This window comes from Carassius gibelio, chromosome B23 (genome assembly GCF_023724105.1).
Source record: "Carassius gibelio isolate Cgi1373 ecotype wild population from Czech Republic chromosome B23, carGib1.2-hapl.c, whole genome shotgun sequence".
NCBI lineage: Eukaryota > Metazoa > Chordata > Actinopteri > Cypriniformes > Cyprinidae > Carassius > Carassius gibelio.
Genome location: NC_068418.1, coordinates 9,267,263 through 9,287,170, shown reverse-complemented (window position 1 = coordinate 9,287,170; position 19,908 = coordinate 9,267,263). Strand labels below are relative to the sequence as shown.

At 39.3% G+C, this 19,908-nt stretch overlaps 1 protein-coding gene across 1 annotated transcript; it reads left to right on the top strand.

The window, feature by feature from the left end:
- The first annotated feature begins 1,524 nt into the window (after positions 1–1,524).
- si:ch211-117c9.2 (solute carrier family 26 member 6) lies at positions 1,525–17,633 on the top strand. The gene is made up of 19 exons (XM_052593224.1): positions 1,525–1,919; positions 2,649–2,788; positions 3,000–3,110; positions 3,243–3,415; positions 3,761–3,925; positions 8,269–8,421; positions 8,526–8,608; positions 9,673–9,820; positions 9,927–10,040; positions 10,534–10,611; positions 11,749–11,844; positions 11,923–12,029; positions 12,129–12,198; positions 12,293–12,385; positions 12,491–12,586; positions 15,309–15,611; positions 15,847–15,901; positions 16,037–16,179; positions 16,273–17,633. The coding sequence occupies exons 1-19, from the start codon at positions 1,759–1,761 to the stop codon at positions 16,297–16,299; spliced, it is 2,316 nt and encodes a 771-aa protein (XP_052449184.1). The 5' UTR covers positions 1,525–1,758; the 3' UTR covers positions 16,300–17,633.
- The last annotated feature ends 2,275 nt before the right edge of the window (positions 17,634–19,908 follow it).

Below are 19,908 nucleotides of genomic sequence, written 5' to 3'. Positions count from 1 at the left end.
ATTTCCACTTTTCCTTCATTTTTCTTGTGTCAGCACCCCAGAGACTCTTTTAAGGGCCAGCTAGAATCACAGCACCTTTTGCCTTGTATGTTTTAAAAAAAAAAACATATGATCACTCATATGTTGGGATGGGGATTGATAGAGATTTCATGATTCCATTTGATTCACAAGCTCTTTATTAAGTTCTGATCTGGATTAGATTAATCTTGATTCCAGTTTCCAAACAATTTAATTGGATTAAAATATTTCTGAGAATTTGTTGACAGCCATTTATGTACCTTGATAAAGAATTCATTTTGGTTATAACCCTGCATTCTTCAAGAGTACTTCTAGAATTTTAGACTCTGATCCATGTTATGTCTGTTTTTTTTTTTTTTTTTGAGAAAGCTTTTCGTTTGCATTTGTTCCAGATCAGCTATAGAGGCCATGCAGCCAAGACCAACTAGGATGTTTGTTGCCATATTGTCATGATCTCCGCTTTGATTTGTTGTTATGAATTCAGTTCTCTATTTATTTATTTTTTAATAATGTTCCAGAATAAAGTAAAAAAAAAAAAAAGTAATGGATGTATTTAATAGTGACAGTGAATAAAAAATGTATTGTTATAAATGGACTCAGGTCACTTATTTGGAATTTATTAAATTCAGTGGTATTAAATAAATTACGGTAAGGTCATCATACTTTAAAATGAAATTGCGGTAAGCTTCTGTAAAGGGGTAGTTACAGTAACTTGTTAGCAATAGTGCTGCCAGTGAGTTACAGCAAAAATACAATAAAATGTCTAACAGTGTATTTGTAACCCTAACCCCTCCCTCACACCTAACCCTATACCAATACTAAATGGGGGAAGTAATCTGGCAGGGGTCAGAACTGGGCACAACACTGGTTTCACTGATTTCAATGAGAGGGGTAATAATTTGGCAGGGGATCGAAAATGTGCACAACACCGGCATTCCTCCTCCACCCCAACTCCCAACTCTTAATCTATTCTCTATAATGGTATTTCTCTGGGTTTGGGCTATATTCTGGGCTCTGACCCCTCCCGCAGGACAGCACGCCAAAATATGCTTACTATTTGTTTTACTACTTGATTTAAAATCAGATTATAAGGTTGTGCTTGTGAAACAAGAAAAAGCATCTCACGCTGTGTGTCTAAATGCATATTGGTTTCACAGGACGTTCAGCAGCCATGCTACGAAATATTACATTTGGTTAAAACGCAGCCTACTTTGTTCTTTGTGTACTTTGAAATGTATCTCTTAATCAGCAGAACAAAGACTAAAACTGTCATTATTCTGAACAACATTCCTGGTCTAGCACAGATTGTCCAGATATTGTCCAAAATGTGCTCTGGACAAAAAGTTTAAGTCAGCATAGTGAGTGAGTTTGTGAAGTGTCATGAGTTAATTTACAGATGTGTGATCCATTTGGCACGCTCATGTTTATGGGACTGCGTGCTGTGGGAGGGAGTGGGATTGACCTGTGAAGACTGATAAGGACCCAACAACTTTTCTCATGTGGAAATTTCTGGTTTGCTCTCATAACTGCACATTGAAATCCGCCTTTGGCTGCACCTATAGATGATTCCTTCAAGCATGTCTGTCATCGCTGCTTGAAACCCATGCTCAGTGATAAGGAGAATGTTCAAAGGCATACTCAGGGAGAGAAGAAAAAAAAGTCTCCATTCATACGCGAACCCCTGGGAGGGGTTTGAGGTGGTTTGCTGAAACCCCTAAACCTAAGCAGAGAGGAGCATATATGGACATGAACAGGACAGGCATGGGTGTATCCGATCATGCTGGAGCAACATTCTGTGTGGAGAGGATCGTCCTGGATGAACTTAAACTAGATGAAGTAGCCCAACGGCACAATGAAATTCAGTGTTCCTCTATAAAGGAGAAGATCTGTAACTCTGTAAGGTAAGATGCAAAGACAGTGTGACAAAATCTGGCTAAATTTGGGGGTCGACTGCAAACAGTTGCGATATGGGTAAATACTGGCATGCACCTGGCAGATTATTCAAACCAACTTACATTGGATTGTATGTATACACTGCATAAGTGTATAATGAGAATCAAACCCATGTTTTGGTGTTACTTACAAGTTATTAATTATTAAGATTTTTTTTTTCAAATGAACAATATACACATTCAAAAAGTTCAAAAAGTCAAATGAACAATCTTGTTTATACTAGGAATGTTGTAAAACGTGAGCTTGCATAACCATTTTGAAAGCAACGATTGCTTGAAAACTATAAAGAGCATGCACATTTTTTGTTTTTTTTGTTTTGTCATTTCTTACATTGTAAAATTGTTACCTTTAAACCATTTTTTTTTACCTGTAACCACTTTAACTTATAGTGATGTTAAATAATATTTCACACTTGAATAAAAGTAACCTTTTTCTGGTTGCCATTTTTTTCAGTGTATCATTTGTTAAAGTACAGCTCTTTCTTTATGTTCTTAGGGACACAAAGCCTACTGTAAACAAATGAACTTGGCATCTCATTAGCTAAAATTTAGTGTTTGCTGTTCTAATCTTGTGGATATTGTTGCAGTCAGCCAGTAATGTCAAGGATGCTTTAAAATAAAGTTATATTCTATAAACTCATTCTATAAAGCTCTTTATTGTCTCACTGTCTGCTCAAGGTGCTCTGTGGGACAGTGGAAGATTTGGATTCTAAAGTGGATACCGCTTCTCTCCTGGATACCCCAGTATTCTGTTCGGGAGAACGGACTTGGTGACCTGGTTTCAGGTGTCAGCGTGGGAATCATGCACCTGCCTCAGGGTCAGTTTACAAGTGCAAGTTTGTGCAAAGTGAATAACACATAGAAAAAAAAAAGTCAAGACCCCATTGCCGGATTGTCCACCCCCCCCCCCCCCAAAAAAAAAAAATCAGTCTAAACAATGTTTTAAATAAATTACACCAGCCAATGCGAACGAGAAGTCAAAGGATACATTATTTGCATGTGTGTGTGTGTGTGTGTGTTGCTACTCAGGTATGGCATATGCTCTCCTGGCTTCTGTGCCACCAGTTTTTGGTCTTTACACCTCCTTCTATCCTGTACTGGTGTACTTCATCTTTGGCACTTCTAGACATGTCTCCATTGGTAAGGGAAGAAAATAATATATAAATGTAAAAACTGTAAAAAAAAAAAAATATATATATATATATATATATTAATAAAAATAACATTGCCTTCACAGTATGAAAACTGATTTGCGTTCTTTAAATGTACCAGGAACCTTTGCAGTGATAAGCATAATGATCGGGAGCGTCTCAGAGCGATTGGCTCCTAACGATCACTTTCTGACCAATGGGACAAATGGATCAGTCGTCATAGACACGGAGGCGAGAGATGTTCAGCGAGTGAAAGTGGCTGCAGCAACAACGTTATTGTGTGGCATATTTCAGGTGAGTCAGGCAAAACAACACTGAAAACAAACATGAAAAAAACAACAAAAGAATGAACAAAAAAGTAAAAAATAAAAATAAACGAATCAAACAATAATGTATGCTAAATGTGGGGCAAAATACTTTAAGGAATGTGAAAAACAATAAAATAAATAGGCTAAACAAGAAAATACAAGAATAAACAAACAAAGGCATTAATCTTTGTATAAAAACAAACATATTTTCAAACCAGTACAAACTAAACAAAATAATAAAACCAACAAGCACTTTGGACCTGTAAAGTTTCAGTTTTTTTGTTTGTTTTGTCTAAAAGAGGTTTCGCTGATGAAGTAAATGTTTCTGTAGGTTCTGTTTGGTCTGGTTCGGTTTGGGTTTGTAGTGAAGTATCTCTCGGAGCCGTTAGTGCGGGGCTACACGACAGGTGCAGCCACTCACGTGATCACCTCTCAACTCAAATACATGTTTGGAGTTTCACCCAGACGATTCTGTGGACCCCTGCAGCTGCTCTATGTGAGTATTTCAGTTGGTTAAATCTTAACAACGTAAACTAAGAATAACATGTATTGATTCAATAACACTGCAGTGCATTGCAGGCCTTTTATTTAAGATTGTAAATTCACTGATGATTCATTCAAATTATTTTTAATAGCTAATGATTATTACTGAAGGCCAAATACTGCCAACAATACCAAGCACACAGTTATCACAGTTAAGGACACTTGTTTGTGTTCCTGATCTTCTGTCTTTTTTTCCTTTGACCTAGTTTTCCTGAGTTGCCGTAACTAGTTCATTTTTGATCCACTTGTGTTTATTAATTATTTTGTATGTCTCCTTTTTCAGCACTGCCCTCGTTGACTTTTGGCTTGCAGTTTAATCACCATAGACATTGAGGGGGCCAAGTCCCCCCCCCCCCTAATTGGAAATGGCCAATATGCCCCCCCCCCCCACCACCCAGTATCTGAGACTTGTGCATTTATCTGCTGCCCTCCACTAGCAGCACTGTTTTTTAGGATGACAAATAGGTTTAAAAGTGACATCCTGCCCTTCTCAGGTTAATAGTACTCATCAATGTCACAATAATTGAGCTGGCCAATTAAATCAAAGTAGGTGGGCATTACTGTTCACAGAAGAGTGATTTTATGCACAAATCTACTCATTTCATCAAGTTCAGTCCTGAATCCACTACAGTCCGAATTCATTAAAAAACTTGCACGAGAAACCCATCCAGACCATGCACTCCTCTCAGAGCACAGCCCCGGATCAGCTCAAGCCCTCTATTCGAGAGATGACTCTAGCCACTGACCATAGTCAAGGGAAGGCTTATGTATATCTCAGAGAGGGCTTCAATCCCAGAGCCTATCCCAGAGAGGGCTCCTCCCTTGCGAAAGGAAAATATATTTACCAATATATTTCTTAAAATTTATTGTGATATATCGTAATATATTATTTTCTCTTTTTATTTTCTAATATTTTATATATTTGAATACATTTAATAATATATTGATGATACATATATTATATAATATATTGCAAAATATACAAATGATTGCCGCTTTTAATATATTGCAATATATTGGAAAAAATAAATATATATAAGAATATATGCCTAATATTGATATTTTCAAATATACTGCAATATATTTTTGTTTCATAAGGGCTGTTTCCATGTTTAGTCCAGAGAAGGCTTTGGTCCCCAAATCATACCCAGAGAGAGCTTCTATCCCAGAGTGTAGCCCAGAGAGGGCCCCTGTTCCCGAGTTTGGCCCAGAGAGGGCTTCTGTTCCCAAGTTGGGCCCACAGAGGGTATCTATTCCTGACCAGAGTCAAGTGCAGGCTCCAGCCCACAACCAGAGTACAGTGTAGGCTCCAGCCCCGGACCAGATTACAGTGTAGGCTCTAGCCCCAGACCAGAGTACAGTGTGGGCTCCAGCCCCAGACCAGAGTACAGTGTAGGCTCCAGCCCCAGACCAGTGTACAGTGTAGGCTCCAGCCCCAGACCAGTGTACAGTGTAGGCTCCAGCCCCAGACCAGAGTACAGTGTAGGCTCCAGCCCCGGACCAGAGTACAGTGTAGGCTCCAGACCAGTGTACAGTGTAGGCTCCAGCCCCAGCCCCAGCCCCAGACCAGTGTGCAGTGTAGGCTTCAGCCCCAGACCAGAGTACAGTGAAGGCTCCAGCCCCAGACCAGTGTACAGTGTAGGCTCCAGCCCCAGACCAGTGTACAGTGTAGGCTCCAGCCCCAGACCAGTGTACGGTGCACGCTCCAGTCCCAGACCAGAGTACAGTGTAGGCTCCAGCCCCAGACCAGAGTTCAGTGTAGGCTCCAGCCCCGGACCAGAGTACAGTGTAGGCTCCAGACCACTGTACAGTGTAGGCTCCAGCCCCAGCCCTAGCCCCAGCCCCAGACCAGTGTGCAGTGTGGGCTCCAGCCCCAGACCAGAGTACAGTGTAGGCTCCAGCCCCAGACCAGTGTACAGTGTAAGCTCCAGCCCCAGACCAGTGTACAGTGTAGGCTCCAGCCCCAGAGCAGAGTACAGTGTAGGCTCCAGCCCCGGACCAGAGTACAGTGTAGGCTCCAGACCAGTGTACAGTGTAGGCTCCAGCCCCAGCCCCTGCCCCAGCCCCAGCCCCAGACCAGTGTGCAGTGTAGGCTTCAGCCCCAGACCAGAGTACAGTGAAGGCTCCAGCCCCAGACCAGTGTACAGTGTAGGCTCCAGCCCCAGACCAGTGTACAGTGTAAGCTCCAGCCCCAGACCAGAGTACAGTGTAGGCTCCAGCCCCAGACCAGAGTTCAGTGTAGGCTCCAGCCCCGGACCAGAGTACAGTGTAGGCTCCAGACCAGTGTACAGTGTAGGCTCCAGCCCCAGCCCTAGCCCCAGCCCCAGACCAGTGTGCAGTGTAGGCTTCAGACCCAGACCAGAGTACAGTGAAGGCTCTAGCCCCAGACCAGTGTACAGTGTAAGCTCCAGCCCCAGACCAGAGTACAGTGTAGGCTCCAGCCCCAGACCAGTGTACAGTGTAGGCTCCAGCCCCAGACCAGTGTACAGTGTAGGCTCCAGCCCCAGACCAGAGTACAGTGTACGCTCCAGCCCCGGACCAGAGTACAGTGTAGGCTCCAGACCAGTGTACAGTGTAGGCTCCAGCCCCAGCCCCAGACCCAGACCAGTGTGCAGTGTAGGCTTCAGCCCCAGACCAGAGTACAGTGAAGGCTCCAGCCCCAGACCAGTGTACAGTGTAAGCTCCAGCCCCAGACCAGAGTACAGTGTAGGCTCCAGCCCCAGACCAGTGTACAGTGTAGGCTCCAGCCCCAGACCAGTGTACAGTGTAGGCTCCAGCCCCAGACCAGAGTACAGTGTAGGCTCCAGCCCCAGACTAGTGTACAGTGTAGGCTCCAGCCCCAGACCAGTGTACAGTGTAGGCTCCAGCCCCAGACCAGAGTACAGTGAAGGCTCCAGCCCCAGACCAGAGTACAGTGTAGGCTCCAGCCCCAGACCAGTGTACAGTGTAGGCTCCAGCCCCAGCCCCAGACCAGTGTACAGTGTAGGCTTCAGCCCCAAACCAGAGTACAGTGAAGGCTCCAGCCCCAGACCAGTTTACAGTGTAGGCTCCAGCCCCAGACCAGTGTACAGTGTAGGCTCCAGCCCCAGACCAGTGTACAGTGTAGGCTCCAGCCCCAGACCATAGTACAGTGTAGGGTTCAGCCCCAGACCAGAGTACAGTGAAGGCTCCAGCCCCAGACCAGAGTACAGTGTAGGCTCCAGCCTACAACCAGAGTACAGTGTAGGCTCCAGCCCCAGACCAGTGTACAGTGTAGGCTCCAGCCCTAGACCAGTGTACAGTGAAGGCTCCAGCCCCAGGCCAGTGTACAGTGTAGGCTCCAGCCTTCGACCAGAATCCAGTACAGGTCCCAGCCTTTGACCATTCAAGGAAAACAGGTCAATTTAGCTCAAGGGAAATTATTTTTGATTTTGTAAAGCAGTTTGACAGAATCACTTTTTTATGGCTGATCAATTGAATCGGCCAGTGAACAAAACTGAGGAAAGAATGAGTTTAAGAGAATGAAAATGTGAAATCCCAAGTTTATAGCAATATGTACTATTGCATAGACCTAAACAACCATCAATTGCTTAATTAACCCTTGCATTGAGTTCCTTAATGAAATTTATATTAAATCCACCAGTTCAGCTAGGATCTGAAGGTACTTGCATTGCCTGTTTAGGGAGTTCCCTTGTAGTCGTTGAAGTGATGTCTTGGGAAGCCAATGGTTGGTCATTGGTTGAAGATGTGGAGTTGTGGGCTGGTTGAAGTTTTGAGGTGATCACAGACTCGAGGTGAACTCGGAGACACATCGTTGCAGAAAAAACTTAACTCAGAACAAGAAACTCTGAACGGAAAAGAAAAGAAACTAAAGTAAAAGAAATAAAAGAGTTAAATTTGAAGAGACTAGGTGGCGTTTCTCCTTGTGGATTTAGAGGAGCTGCTGACATGTAAGCCAGAGCACGCTGGAATGGCACTTTGAAGAATTCACAGGCAAACAGCATGGCGCAAATCCCTAATGCAAAAAGTGATGACTAAAAGCAAGGTTGTTTTCAACCAATAGTTGGTTTCCATAATCTCTCTTTGAATGACGAAACAAGAAAAAGGGCGTTCAAAATAACCTGTTTGAGGATTTTAACATTAATTAATTAGTCGTACTCCCGAACTCACTCTTGCCTCCACTGTCACTCAGAGCACTGCACTTATATGCACACAGATAAAATATAGACCTCAAGTACAATCGATCTACAAAAATCAGCTTCAGTCACGTTTTAAAAAGGCACATTTATTTTATTAATGACTCCTCTCTGTCTTTAGACTCTGGTGGAGCTGGGCAGGTTATTACCACAGACTCACATTGCCACTCTTCTGATCAGTCTAGTGGCTCTCACAGCTCTGATCACTGTGAAAGAGATCAACTCCTGCTACAGTCACAGATTACTCCTCCCTGTTCCCATAGAGCTCATGGTGGTGAGTACACATGTACCATGTTTCTTCAGATGTCAAACCACAAAACTCCAACCTAGTAAGTACACAAAGAGACAGATGCAACAGTTTTGTGTCTATATTTACAGATTATTGCAGGGACACTTGTTTCTCATTATGCTGATCTGAGAGCTGTTAATGGTGTCGACGTGGTGGGAGAAATTCCCAGTGGGTAAGTATGTGTTTTACATTACATTGAGTGGATACTAGAAGAACACAGTGAGCTTTCACTAGCGACGGCAGGTTTAAAATCATTTTAGTCTGACATTGTTTGCATGTGCAGGGAAGTCAAACCATTTCTTTTTAAACACTGACCTCATGCAGGAGGTTAGAAAGTTCTTGGTGGCTCAGTTCTTGGTCTTAATCTTGGTTGACTGACTTTGTTAATCCATCAAAACACGTCGACAGTAAAGCACTAATCCAAGTCTTGTTCTGTACTCCCTCACGTGAGACATTAGGAGGACTTTTGAATTCCTAAACATATAAAAGACACACAAAGGTCAGTGTTATTTATCATTTAAAAGGCATAGTTTACCTAAATAAAATTCCATCATTTACTTAGCCTAATTTTTTTCTCCTAACCTGTATAAGGTTAATTTTTCATCTGAAAACAATTGAAGATATTTTGAAGGATGAAGGTAACCAAATAGTTGCTGGTCCCCACTGACTTTCACAGTATTCAGATACAAAAATTCAATGGGGACCACAAATGTGTCTCCATTTTGAATTTGATTTTATTCTAATATATTCTATTTTCACTTTTGTTAAGTTTTTGTCGTCTTTATTAGTTAATTTTTTTTAAACATGTACATTTTTTTTTATCAATTCAAATGTATTAATTCAAGTTTATTTAGTTTTGGTCATTTTAGAACTGGCAACTTAGTGGTTCCTTATTGGCATCCGTGGTTCAATGAAGAGCCCTTTTAACATCTATGGAAACTTTACATTTCACAATACAATCTTTATAATAATAATAATAAAAAAAAGTTCTTTAGATTGTTAAAATGTACTTCACACTATGAAATGTTCACAAGAAGGTTCTTTGGTAAAACCAAAAATGGTTCTTCTGTGACATCACTACAAAAAAACACACTTTTGAAACCATTATTTTAAAGTTTTTTTTGTTAATATTTTTATTTTATTTCAAGTAACCATTTTTTATTTTAGTTTTAATTTCAGCTAACTATAATAGCCCTAGAGCCATGTTAGTCATCTTTAACCTCTGACCCTCCTCAGACTGGTGCCACCCAGAGTCCCAGAGGTGGGTTTCTTCTCCTCAGTGGTTGGGGATGCGTTTGCTGTGGCTGTGGTGGGATACGCCATCAGCATTTCTCTAGGCAAGACTTTTGCTCTCAAGCATGGATATAAAGTAGACAGCAATCAGGTACAGCATCTGTCATGCAAAACAAACGCTTGATCACGTATATATTATGTTCTGAAAAAGAAATGTGCAGTATGTGTGGTGAGGGTCTCTCATTGTCCCTCTGCAGGAGTTGGTGGCGTTGGGGCTCAGTAACACCATCGGTGGTTTCTTCCAGTGCTACTCTGTCACTTCCTCATTGTCTCGCAGTCTTGTGCAGGAGAGCACAGGGGGAAAGACACAGGTGTTTTTCCACCAACCACAAATATACACTGGTGTTCAAAAGTTTGGGCTCTGTAAGGTTTATTTATTAAAGAAATTAATACAGATACATTTGTAATGTTACAAAACATTTGTTACGAATAAATGCTTTTATTTGGAACTTACTATTCATCATAGAGTCCTGAAAAATAATGTAATGAAGCACAAATATATAAAGCAGCACAACATAGATAAAACATAATAATAATAAATATTCCTTGAGCAGCAAATCAGCATATAACAATGATTTCTGAAGGATCATGTGACACTGAACACTGGAGTAATGATGCTGAAAATTCACACTGAAAACAGTAATTTTCTATTTTTACAGTATTTTAAATGCAGCTTTGGCAAGCAGAAGAGTCTTCTTTCAAAAACATAAAAATGTCATACAGACCCCAAACCTTTGTGCATACAGTATACATGTAAAACATACAGTTATGCACAACTACAAATTTGCTTGTTGTGTCACACAGGTGGCTGGCCTGATATCTGCAGTTATTGTGTTCATTACAGTTTTGAAGCTTGGTTCACTTTTTGAGCAGCTGCCCACAGTAAGTCAAGCACTCAAATGAACATAGGTTGAAGTGTCATTAATATAGAGAGAGACGTTTGTGATACAGAGTTCAAAATATGAAATTAAAACAATTGCAATGAATAAAGCTCTGTAATTCAGGACCTCTCTTGTGTCCAGTGTTGTTATTGTTAACTAAAACCCAAACTATTAAAAATAATCTTCAGGAAATCAAATAGATCTGAAATTATCACGCTACTGCTGTTAGGGAGACAAAGCCATGAAGAAGATTTTAACAAATCCTTTTAATGGTATTCCACATGAAGAAGAAGGTCTAACACACAGAGTAACAAAAATACCAGACAAAGGAAGACAGAAAAGACTACACTTTAAGTACAGGAGCAACTGAAGATAATTAATGACACAATCAAACATGAGGGAAACTAGGTCATATAGAGCATAAACACTGCTCTTATAATTCATTTGTTCATTGTAAATTGACAAGTCATTGACAACCTGGATGCAAACAATGACATATTTATTTTCATTTAAAGTGAATAAATTAAAAAGAAAACAGCCAAGATGCAGTTACTTTGTCAAACTGCATAAACGTTTGTATGTATCTGAAAATTTTAATTTTAAATTACATTTTAATGTAGTTTAAAATTATAATTGGATGACCATTTTTTTCCAGTTCCATCATGTTTTTTTTTCACATGTCCTAGCCTGGATTTGTAAATTGCCTAATATATCCTTTGTTTGGTATTGTTTTTCTGTTGTTTTCATACTTGATGACTGAAAAGTAGTTTGACCAACAGTGTGCAGGTATAGTACATAATCGACCAGTTGTGGTGTGCGAGAAGACGGCTTCTACAGTGAAGGCTCAAAGCAATGCATCACAAATGCACTGTAGAAAGCAAGTCAGTAGGAAAACATATGTTTACATAATATCTATGAAAACAAGGCTAAATCCCTTGTTGACAATTTAGAAATTATGAACTTATAAATGTATTGTACAAATTGCATATTGAAGGGATAATGTTTTAGAACGGTGTGTTTAATCTCAGAGCTCTTTATTAAAGAATGATATGAAATGCCATTTAAATTCTGGTCCTCCAGTTTGCACATGCAGCAGTTTGTAAGCAGGGGTTGTGTTTGTGTGTGTGTGTTTGATCAGGCTGTGCTGTCCAGCATTGTGTTTGTGAATCTGAAGGGGATGTTCACGCAGTGTCAGGATATTCCTGCTCTGTGGAGGAGCAACAGAGTAGATCTGGTGAGATCTGATCATCAAGACTCTCAATCTGTTTGATTTGTGAGTCCTGACTGTGTTTCTCTCTCTCCGTCTCTCAAGCTAGTGTGGCTGGTGACGTTCCTCTGTACAGTTCTGTTGAATCTGGACCTGGGTCTGGCAGCTTCCATCATCTTCACACTGCTCACTGTGATCTTCAGGACCCAGTGGTGAGTGTGTGTGTTTGTGTGTGAGAGAGAAAATATATTTATGTATTTAAGATACTGATTAATTCATAAGCATAACTGCCATTGTTTCTTTCTTTCCAGTCCCAGGTACTCTTTGCTTGGCAGGGTTTCTGACACAGAACTGTACTTAGAAACTGAGTCATATAAAGAGGTGAGACTTCCTTATAGGCAAATAAAATGTTCATTTACATGTGTGTGTGCTTGTTTATGATACTTATATCACCTATATTTGTGTTTCTGGACAGGCTAAAGCAATCCCAGGTATCACTATCTTCCGTTCCTCTGCAATGACATACTATGCAAACGCTGAACTCTATCAAGAGGCTCTATTAAAGAAGGTGCCACACACAACAGATGAAATACACACAGGATCAAAGACTAAAAATAAACCAACAACAGCTTTCAGCTCTTCTTTCTTCCTTCCTTTCTTTCTTTCTTTCTAGAGTGGAATTAATGTTCCAAAGCTGCTCAAATTGAAAAAGAGGAAAGAGGAGGAGGAGAATGCAAAAAAGAAGCAAGTGAATGAAAAAGATAAACAGGTGAGAGAGAAATAGTAAATTACTGAAGAAGAAAAGATTGTTTAAGTCTAAGTATCACAAACACATATACACATTACTTGTAATTACTACACACTTACCTGACCTCTCTAAGAAAACTTGGTAACTCTTTAGTTTAGTGACCAATTCTCACTATTAACTAGTTGCTTATTAGCATGTGTATTAGTGGCATATTGGCTGTTTGTTAGTACTTATAAACCACATATTAATGCCATATTCAGCTTGACCATATTGTAGATCCTTAAAGCTGCGGTAGGTAACTTTTGACGCTCTAGCGGTTAATAAACAGAACTGCTTGCGTCTTGCGGAAGAACATCGTAGCCGGAACTACTTCTCTCTGTTTATGTCTATGAAGGATCACAAAGGTACTGGGTTACTCCTCCGCGGTACCCCCGAAGCAATCTAAAATAGTCAGAATATAAACTATTATTATAGGTGCACCCTAGTGATTCAGGACAAGCTAAAAACACGGTTTGGAAAATGGATTCATGGTGTACTCGCTTATTATATACATTTTTCTACATTTTGAACACAAACAAAGTTACGGACCGCAGCTCTGATTGGTTGTTTCTTAACGGGAGCGATGCATTTCTGCAAATGGCAATAGGACACTGGGAGGAGCCAGAGGAGCTTGATTTTTTCACAGATTATCTGTCTCATGTTCTACTGTCAGGACATAATGACAGGTTTAACAAATATGTAAAAAATATATATTTACAGAAGTTACCTACTGCAGCTTTAAACCCTCCCCCATACCTAAACTTAATTACCTTGCTAAATATTAAAAAGCAGTAATTTGGATTTTATAAAAGCACATGTCATAGCTAATAGAGAGTGAGAATTGGTCCCCAAACTAATCAAAAACTTATTTTTGTGTTTTAGATTTACACAAAAATGAACTTTTTAGTTATGAATAACTTTTATACGACAGCATTTTAGTGCAACATAACTATTTTGAGAATAAAGTTATCATGTTTGGACAAAATCTCATAATTGGCCTTTATAAGACTAAAGTCATATAGTTATGAGAATAAAGTCATAACATTATAGGATCAAAGTGAATGATTTTTTTTTTAACTCATAATTGACATTTTTATGAAAAAGTCAACAATTTGAGAATAAGGTCACACTTTTATTAGATTAAAGCAGTAATATTTTGAGAATACAATCAGAAATACAAAAATAAATTTGTGTTTGTTTATACTTAGGCCTATTGTATTATTATATATATCTTATATCATTTATATTTTCTAACCTTAAAAACAAACAACCTATATGAACATCTATGCAAGTTCAATTTTTTTTTTTAATTGTTCTTCATGTGGACCAGCAATGAAAATGTATTAATCAAAGAATAATGAAAATAAAATGTATCACAGTTTCCACAAAAATATTAATCATCACAGCTGTTTTCAACATTGATAATAATAAGAAATGTTTCTTGAGCAGCAAATCAGCATAATAGAATGATTTCTGAAGGACCATATGACACCAAACACTGGAGAAATGATGCTGAAAATTCAGCTTAAATTGTAATAATATTACTGTTTTTTTATCAAATAAGCATGGGACTTATAAGATAATTTTCTTTAAATAATAAATATAATATAAATAAATAATAAAATATACTACCTTGAACACTCACTGACCCCAAAACTGATTTCAGGTTTTATCATCCATGTATACAAATTTGGTCAAGTAATGTCTCAGTTTACTCATGTATCCATGGTTCCCTGAGTAGAGAACGAGACACTGTGTCCTCTAGGGGGTGCTACGGGGAACACCTCGTTGTGAACCGTGTCTGAATCCTGTATTAAAACACACCAACAACATGTTCGCTGGCGACAGGTCATGGCGTCACTAGCAGTGTGACTAAATAGGCGCCGGGAGAACACGTCATCCACTTTTTCATCTGACGCTTGCGTCCAAATCATGGCAGGAAACTAAAGGATGCAGTGTCTCGCTCCCTACTCAGGTAACCAAGGCTACATAAGTAACATTTCAAGGGAACTTTGAACTGCGTCCTCTAGGGGTTGCTATGGGGAACAGTATACCCATTCCACCATGCTGAGGGGAGTGCAGGCCTGAAAATGGTGAGCACTAGGTACTAACTCTACCATTTCCATGAGAGTTGCCCCTGTGATGTTTAGATGGCTGTCCGTGACAGTACGGCCAAAGGCCTAGGCTACATACTCAAACTTGGAAGAACGAGTCGTCTCGGATGATGATTCGTTCAGTCGCGCATGCGCAATTTTCTATAGGTTTTGTTGCGCTAGTAGTAATTCACCTGTGTCAGTCAATGCAGTCTTGAGCCGGAAAGAGAATTGATAAGTTCATAGTTTGGGACAATCAGGTTTTTGACTCGTTCCTTAATTACGTGACAGCCCCATACGCTAAACCCAATGTAGTCTGAGCCGGAAAGAGAATTGATTAGTTCATCTCATGAGTCTTCGGGTCGAGTCGTTCCTTAATCATAACATAACATTTTTAATTACATTTTGCTAAAATGAAAGAAATGAACTAAATGACTCAAAAAAAGATTTGTTCATTTTGCTGAACGTGACTCAAAAGTCTAAATCGTAAAATGATCCGAACTTCCCATCACTAATACACATAGGCCTACAGAAACATTTGTTTTAGTTCTTTAAGGTATTATTTAGTGACGTTTACCATTTTATTAAGTGGTAATGTGTGTTGTTCATAGACTGGAGTTCTGAGAGAGCTGGCGAACAGAATGATGGTCTCCATGAAGAATGTGAGCGAGTCTGTGCACTGTCACGGAACGGACCAGGAATGCATCATCAACGACAGCGGCATAGCAACAGTAACCCAGGGGAACATGAACTGCAGCTTCCAGCCAGAGCAGGACTCTGAAGAGGAGGAACGGGACGAGACAGACACGCACTCCTCCAGCTGTGATGGTGTGCAGGAACACACACACTCCATCATCCTGGACTTCAGCCCTGTCAGCTTCATCGACACGGTCACCCTGAAAACACTGAGAAACGTAAGCCAAGTCACATTCATTTGTACCCAGCTTCTATGTGACTTGAATGTGCAATGCTGCCAGTGTCATTCGCTTCCAGTTATTTTAGCTGTGCTAAAACAGTGCATGCAGCTTGATATTCTAAACTGGTTATAACATTATAATTCATTATAATAATCATAAACACATTGGCTTGCAGTGGAAATGTTTTTACATTTACTGTACTTAAAAAAAAAAAAAAAACACATGCTTCTAGATTTTTCAAGATTTTGCAGAGGTTGATGTCACTGTTTACATCGCCGGATGCCAAGGTGGGTAAAATCAGACCTCCACTCTTTATTCCAACATTCACATGCTGAATCAAGACGATGTTAACTAATGTCCATCATTTAATCAACCTTCAATAAATGTGGCATATCGCACTCTACCAATGTGTGTGGCTGTAGTGTGTGTAGTGCAGCAGTTGGAGCGAGGCGGATTCTTCTCTGAGTCCATCTCAAAAAGTCGCCTATTCCCATCTATCCATGACGCTGTGCTGCACTGCCTGTGTCAGTCTCAGAGAGATCGGTCCAGGCCTGAATTTGCACTGGTGAGACTGTCATCACACTAAACACACACAGGGCTTCTTAATCAGATCCTTACTGTTTCAGTTACATTCATGTGAGCGGTTGTTCTTTCACAGGAAATGCCCTGCGTAACGAGGTTGTGAGCAGCAGGTGCCAGTCTGTCCATGAGGAACGGCAGAAGGATGATAGAAGCCTAAAACATATCACAACAGAACAAAAATAGCCATCAAGACTCACAGCCAGATGTTTATATCATAAAACATGGACGTTAACTGGGTGATTTACTGTCTCAATGTGGCAAATACAGCTTCATAGTAAAGAAAAGTGGTATAGAAAGTCTAGAAGGAAAAGCCAGGTAATGTAGAAAACTGTCAAACACAGAGCATGCATTAATTCTCTTTAAATACAAGTAATACTACAAATAACAGTCTTATTTACACATTTTGTCTATTATGTGAAAACTTTGTCAAGGTCTATTAAATTGCATGCAAAGAGAAATTAATTAACAGGAGTGCCTTGAGTATTTATTTCATCTTAAATTGATAGTAAATTAATATCAATTTAAAGATAAATTAATAAATTATAAATAAGGCTTTATAAATAGGCTGCCATTAAGATATTTTATAAATCTGGGAAACTTAAAAAAGGAACATTAAATTTTTTATATTTGAATATTTGGAGTGTCTCAAATGACATTTGAGCGCCTTCTGCTGTTCGTGTCGGGTGTTACAACAACGAGAAGTGAAACTATTGGAATTAAATGGAGTTTGTATCGCTTTTTATAAATGCAGATATAAATATCAATAGACTCGTATTCGTTAATGGCAATTAAAATAATACTTGTTTTACGTCTTAATTTGATCAATTAAAAAGTAAAATGTAAACATGGCTTAAAAATGCAAGACGTCGAGACATAGTGAGATTAAAGTTTAATACCGAACACTTATAGCCTATACAAATGATTAAAAAACACTGACTGACTAAAGAGCAAGCTCTCGTAGCATGAAACATGAAAACGTTGGACAGTGCCCGAGGTTCGATCTCCGGTCGCCGGTTTCCCGGTGACCATGAGAGGGGGACTTTTCGATTAATCGGAAGTAACCACTGAGCCACACCAACGCGAGTGTTACGGTACTAGAAACAGGCTTTAACTGACAGTGGGAAGCCTTCATGTGATACCATGACAGCTCATAGGTTGTCCTGCTGCAAATGAAACGGTAATAACCTCTGCTTTTTAATGAATTATTTTAGGTAAAAACCTATTTTGTGTTTATTTTACGTTTTATTCTTATGCTCTTCTTTATTTGTGGAAAGGTTGCATGTTAAAGATTGAATGTTTAGCTCTATTATGTCATGAGTGCTGGTTCATGTATTGCTCAGACTGTCATATTTTTCACTATCAGCGTTGCTTCAGTCATGAAGTCACAATCATAAACGGAACTGTTAGAATTCAGAAATGAATCTATTTATCATGATGGTCAGGACCCTTTCACCAAACTATAAACATGACAAATGAGACTGACATCTTCATCTTGACTGCACTGAAATGGCTATTCTGTATAATACGTTTACAGTAGGCTGCTCTAGAAAATACTGATAATGACACCCTCTGTTTCTTCACAGGTTTGATACCACAATAAGACCACAAACACCAGTGATGCCAGACCAGTTTAATCTTTAATGGAGTTTAACTGGCTATTGACTATTCACACAAATGTATGCTGTACCTATGCTGACAACACTATACAAATACACAAACTTTATACATGCATCAAAAATAATAACGAGTTGTTTGTATTCATACTACAGGAGTGCCTTGGGATTATTTAATCTTCTCGGTAAATTAATCTCAATTTAAATATAAATTAATATTTTATAAATCAAGCATTAAAAATAGGCTGCCAGTAAGAGATTTTAATCATAAATCTGGGAAACCTAATGGAAGATTTAAAAATGTGATATTTGAATATTTGGAGTGTCTCAAATGACATTTGAGCGCCTTCTGCTGTTCGTGTCGGGTGTTACAACAACGAGAAGTGAAACTATTGGAATTAAATCGAGTTTGTCTCGCTTTTTATAAATGCAAATATAAATATCAATAGACTCGTATTCGTTAATGGCAATTAAAATAATACCTGTCTTACGTCTTAATTTGATCAATTAAAAAGTAAAATGTAAACATGGCTTAAAAATGCAAGACGTCGAGACATAGTGAGATTAAAGTTTAATACCGAACACTTATAGCCTATACAAATGATTAAAAAACACTGACTGACTAAAGAGCAAGCTCTCGTAGCATGAAACATGAAAACGTTGGACAGTGCCCGAGGTTCGATCTCCGGTCGCCGGTTTCCCGGTGACCATGAGAGGGGGATCTTTCAATAATCGGAAGTAACCACTGAGCCAAACCAACGCGAGTGTCACTGTACTAGATACTGACTTTAACTTACAGTGGGAAGCTTTCATGTGACACTATGACAGCTCATCTCCTGCTGCAAACAGAACGGTAATAACCTCTGCTTTTTAATGAATTATTTTAGATAAAAACCTATTTTGTGTTTATTTTACGTTTTATTCTTATGCTCTTCTTTTATTGTGGAAAGGTTGCATGTTAAAGATTGAATGTTTATCTGTATTATGTCATGAGTGCTGGTTCATGTATTGCTCAGACTGCGTTGCTGCAGTCATGAAGTCACAATCATGAAACTGAAACTGTTAGAATTCAGACATTCAGACATCATTCCTCAAAAAATTTACTATTTATCATGATGGTCAGGACCCTTTCACCAAACTATAAACATGACAAATGAGACTGACATCTTCATCTTGACAGCACTGAAATGGCTATTCTGTATAATACGTTTACAGTAGGCTGCTCTAGAAAATACTGATAATGACACCCTCTGTTTCTTCACAGGTTTGATACCACAAAAAGACCACAAACACCAGTGATGCCAGACCAGTTTAATCTTTAATGGAGTTTAACTGGCTATTGACTATTCACACAAATTACACATTTTTGTATGCTGACAACACTATAAAAATACACAAACTTTATACATGAATAAAAACCAGGGTTCGAAATGACTTAGGACTCTTGGGGGGTCCACTAAAATTTAATTATTAAGGTTCTGAAGACTAAATTATATGGACCAGTGTTGAAGGTGGGGTAATGGTCTTGGGATGTTTTCCCTGGCCCCGCTGCAAATATCTAGATACTTACATTGCCACCAACCCCTGCCATCCCACCCCTATAGGCACATAGAGTAAAATGAAATTCTGAAAAACTATGACTTCCTCTTCTTCCTGAAAACAATTTCACCTAATGATTTGAGTAGCTCTTTTTGTAAAATTCTAGGATGATTGGGGTAAAGGTGCGGTCACACTAGCCTTTGAACATGCAAAATTATTTCGGACACCGCTGCGAATATGGGCGGGAGCAAAATATAACAAACTTCACCACTGATCAACTTCTCAATGTACTAATAATTGATCATATAAGGTCTGTCTTTCCACACGCCTTGCTGGTGTTCGAATCAGTTATCTCTTATGGCTGTCCAAGGACTTCCTCCCATCACAAATCTTTTAATGTTAAAAAGCCTCTTTCACGAACATTGATTTTATTGCTTTTATTTGTCTCTGGTAATGTTAATGTAAACCCGGGTCCCCTGTCTAATTCAGTAAATTTACATCATCTCTCTACGCCTACTGAATTTGCTAATAGGCATGGAATTGGGTTTCTACATATCAAT

Excerpts from the sequence above, each read along its gene's own strand:
- si:ch211-117c9.2 (XM_052593224.1), top strand. The coding sequence starts at position 1,759 with ATGGACATGAACAGGACAGGCATGGGTGTATCCGATCATGCTGGAGCA. Across the intron at positions 3,111-3,242 it reads TTCTAGACATGTCTCCATTG|GAACCTTTGCAGTGATAAGC; the intron begins GTAAGGGAAGAA and ends TAAATGTACCAG. Across the intron at positions 12,386-12,490 it reads AAGAGGCTCTATTAAAGAAG|AGTGGAATTAATGTTCCAAA; the intron begins GTGCCACACACA and ends CTTTCTTTCTAG.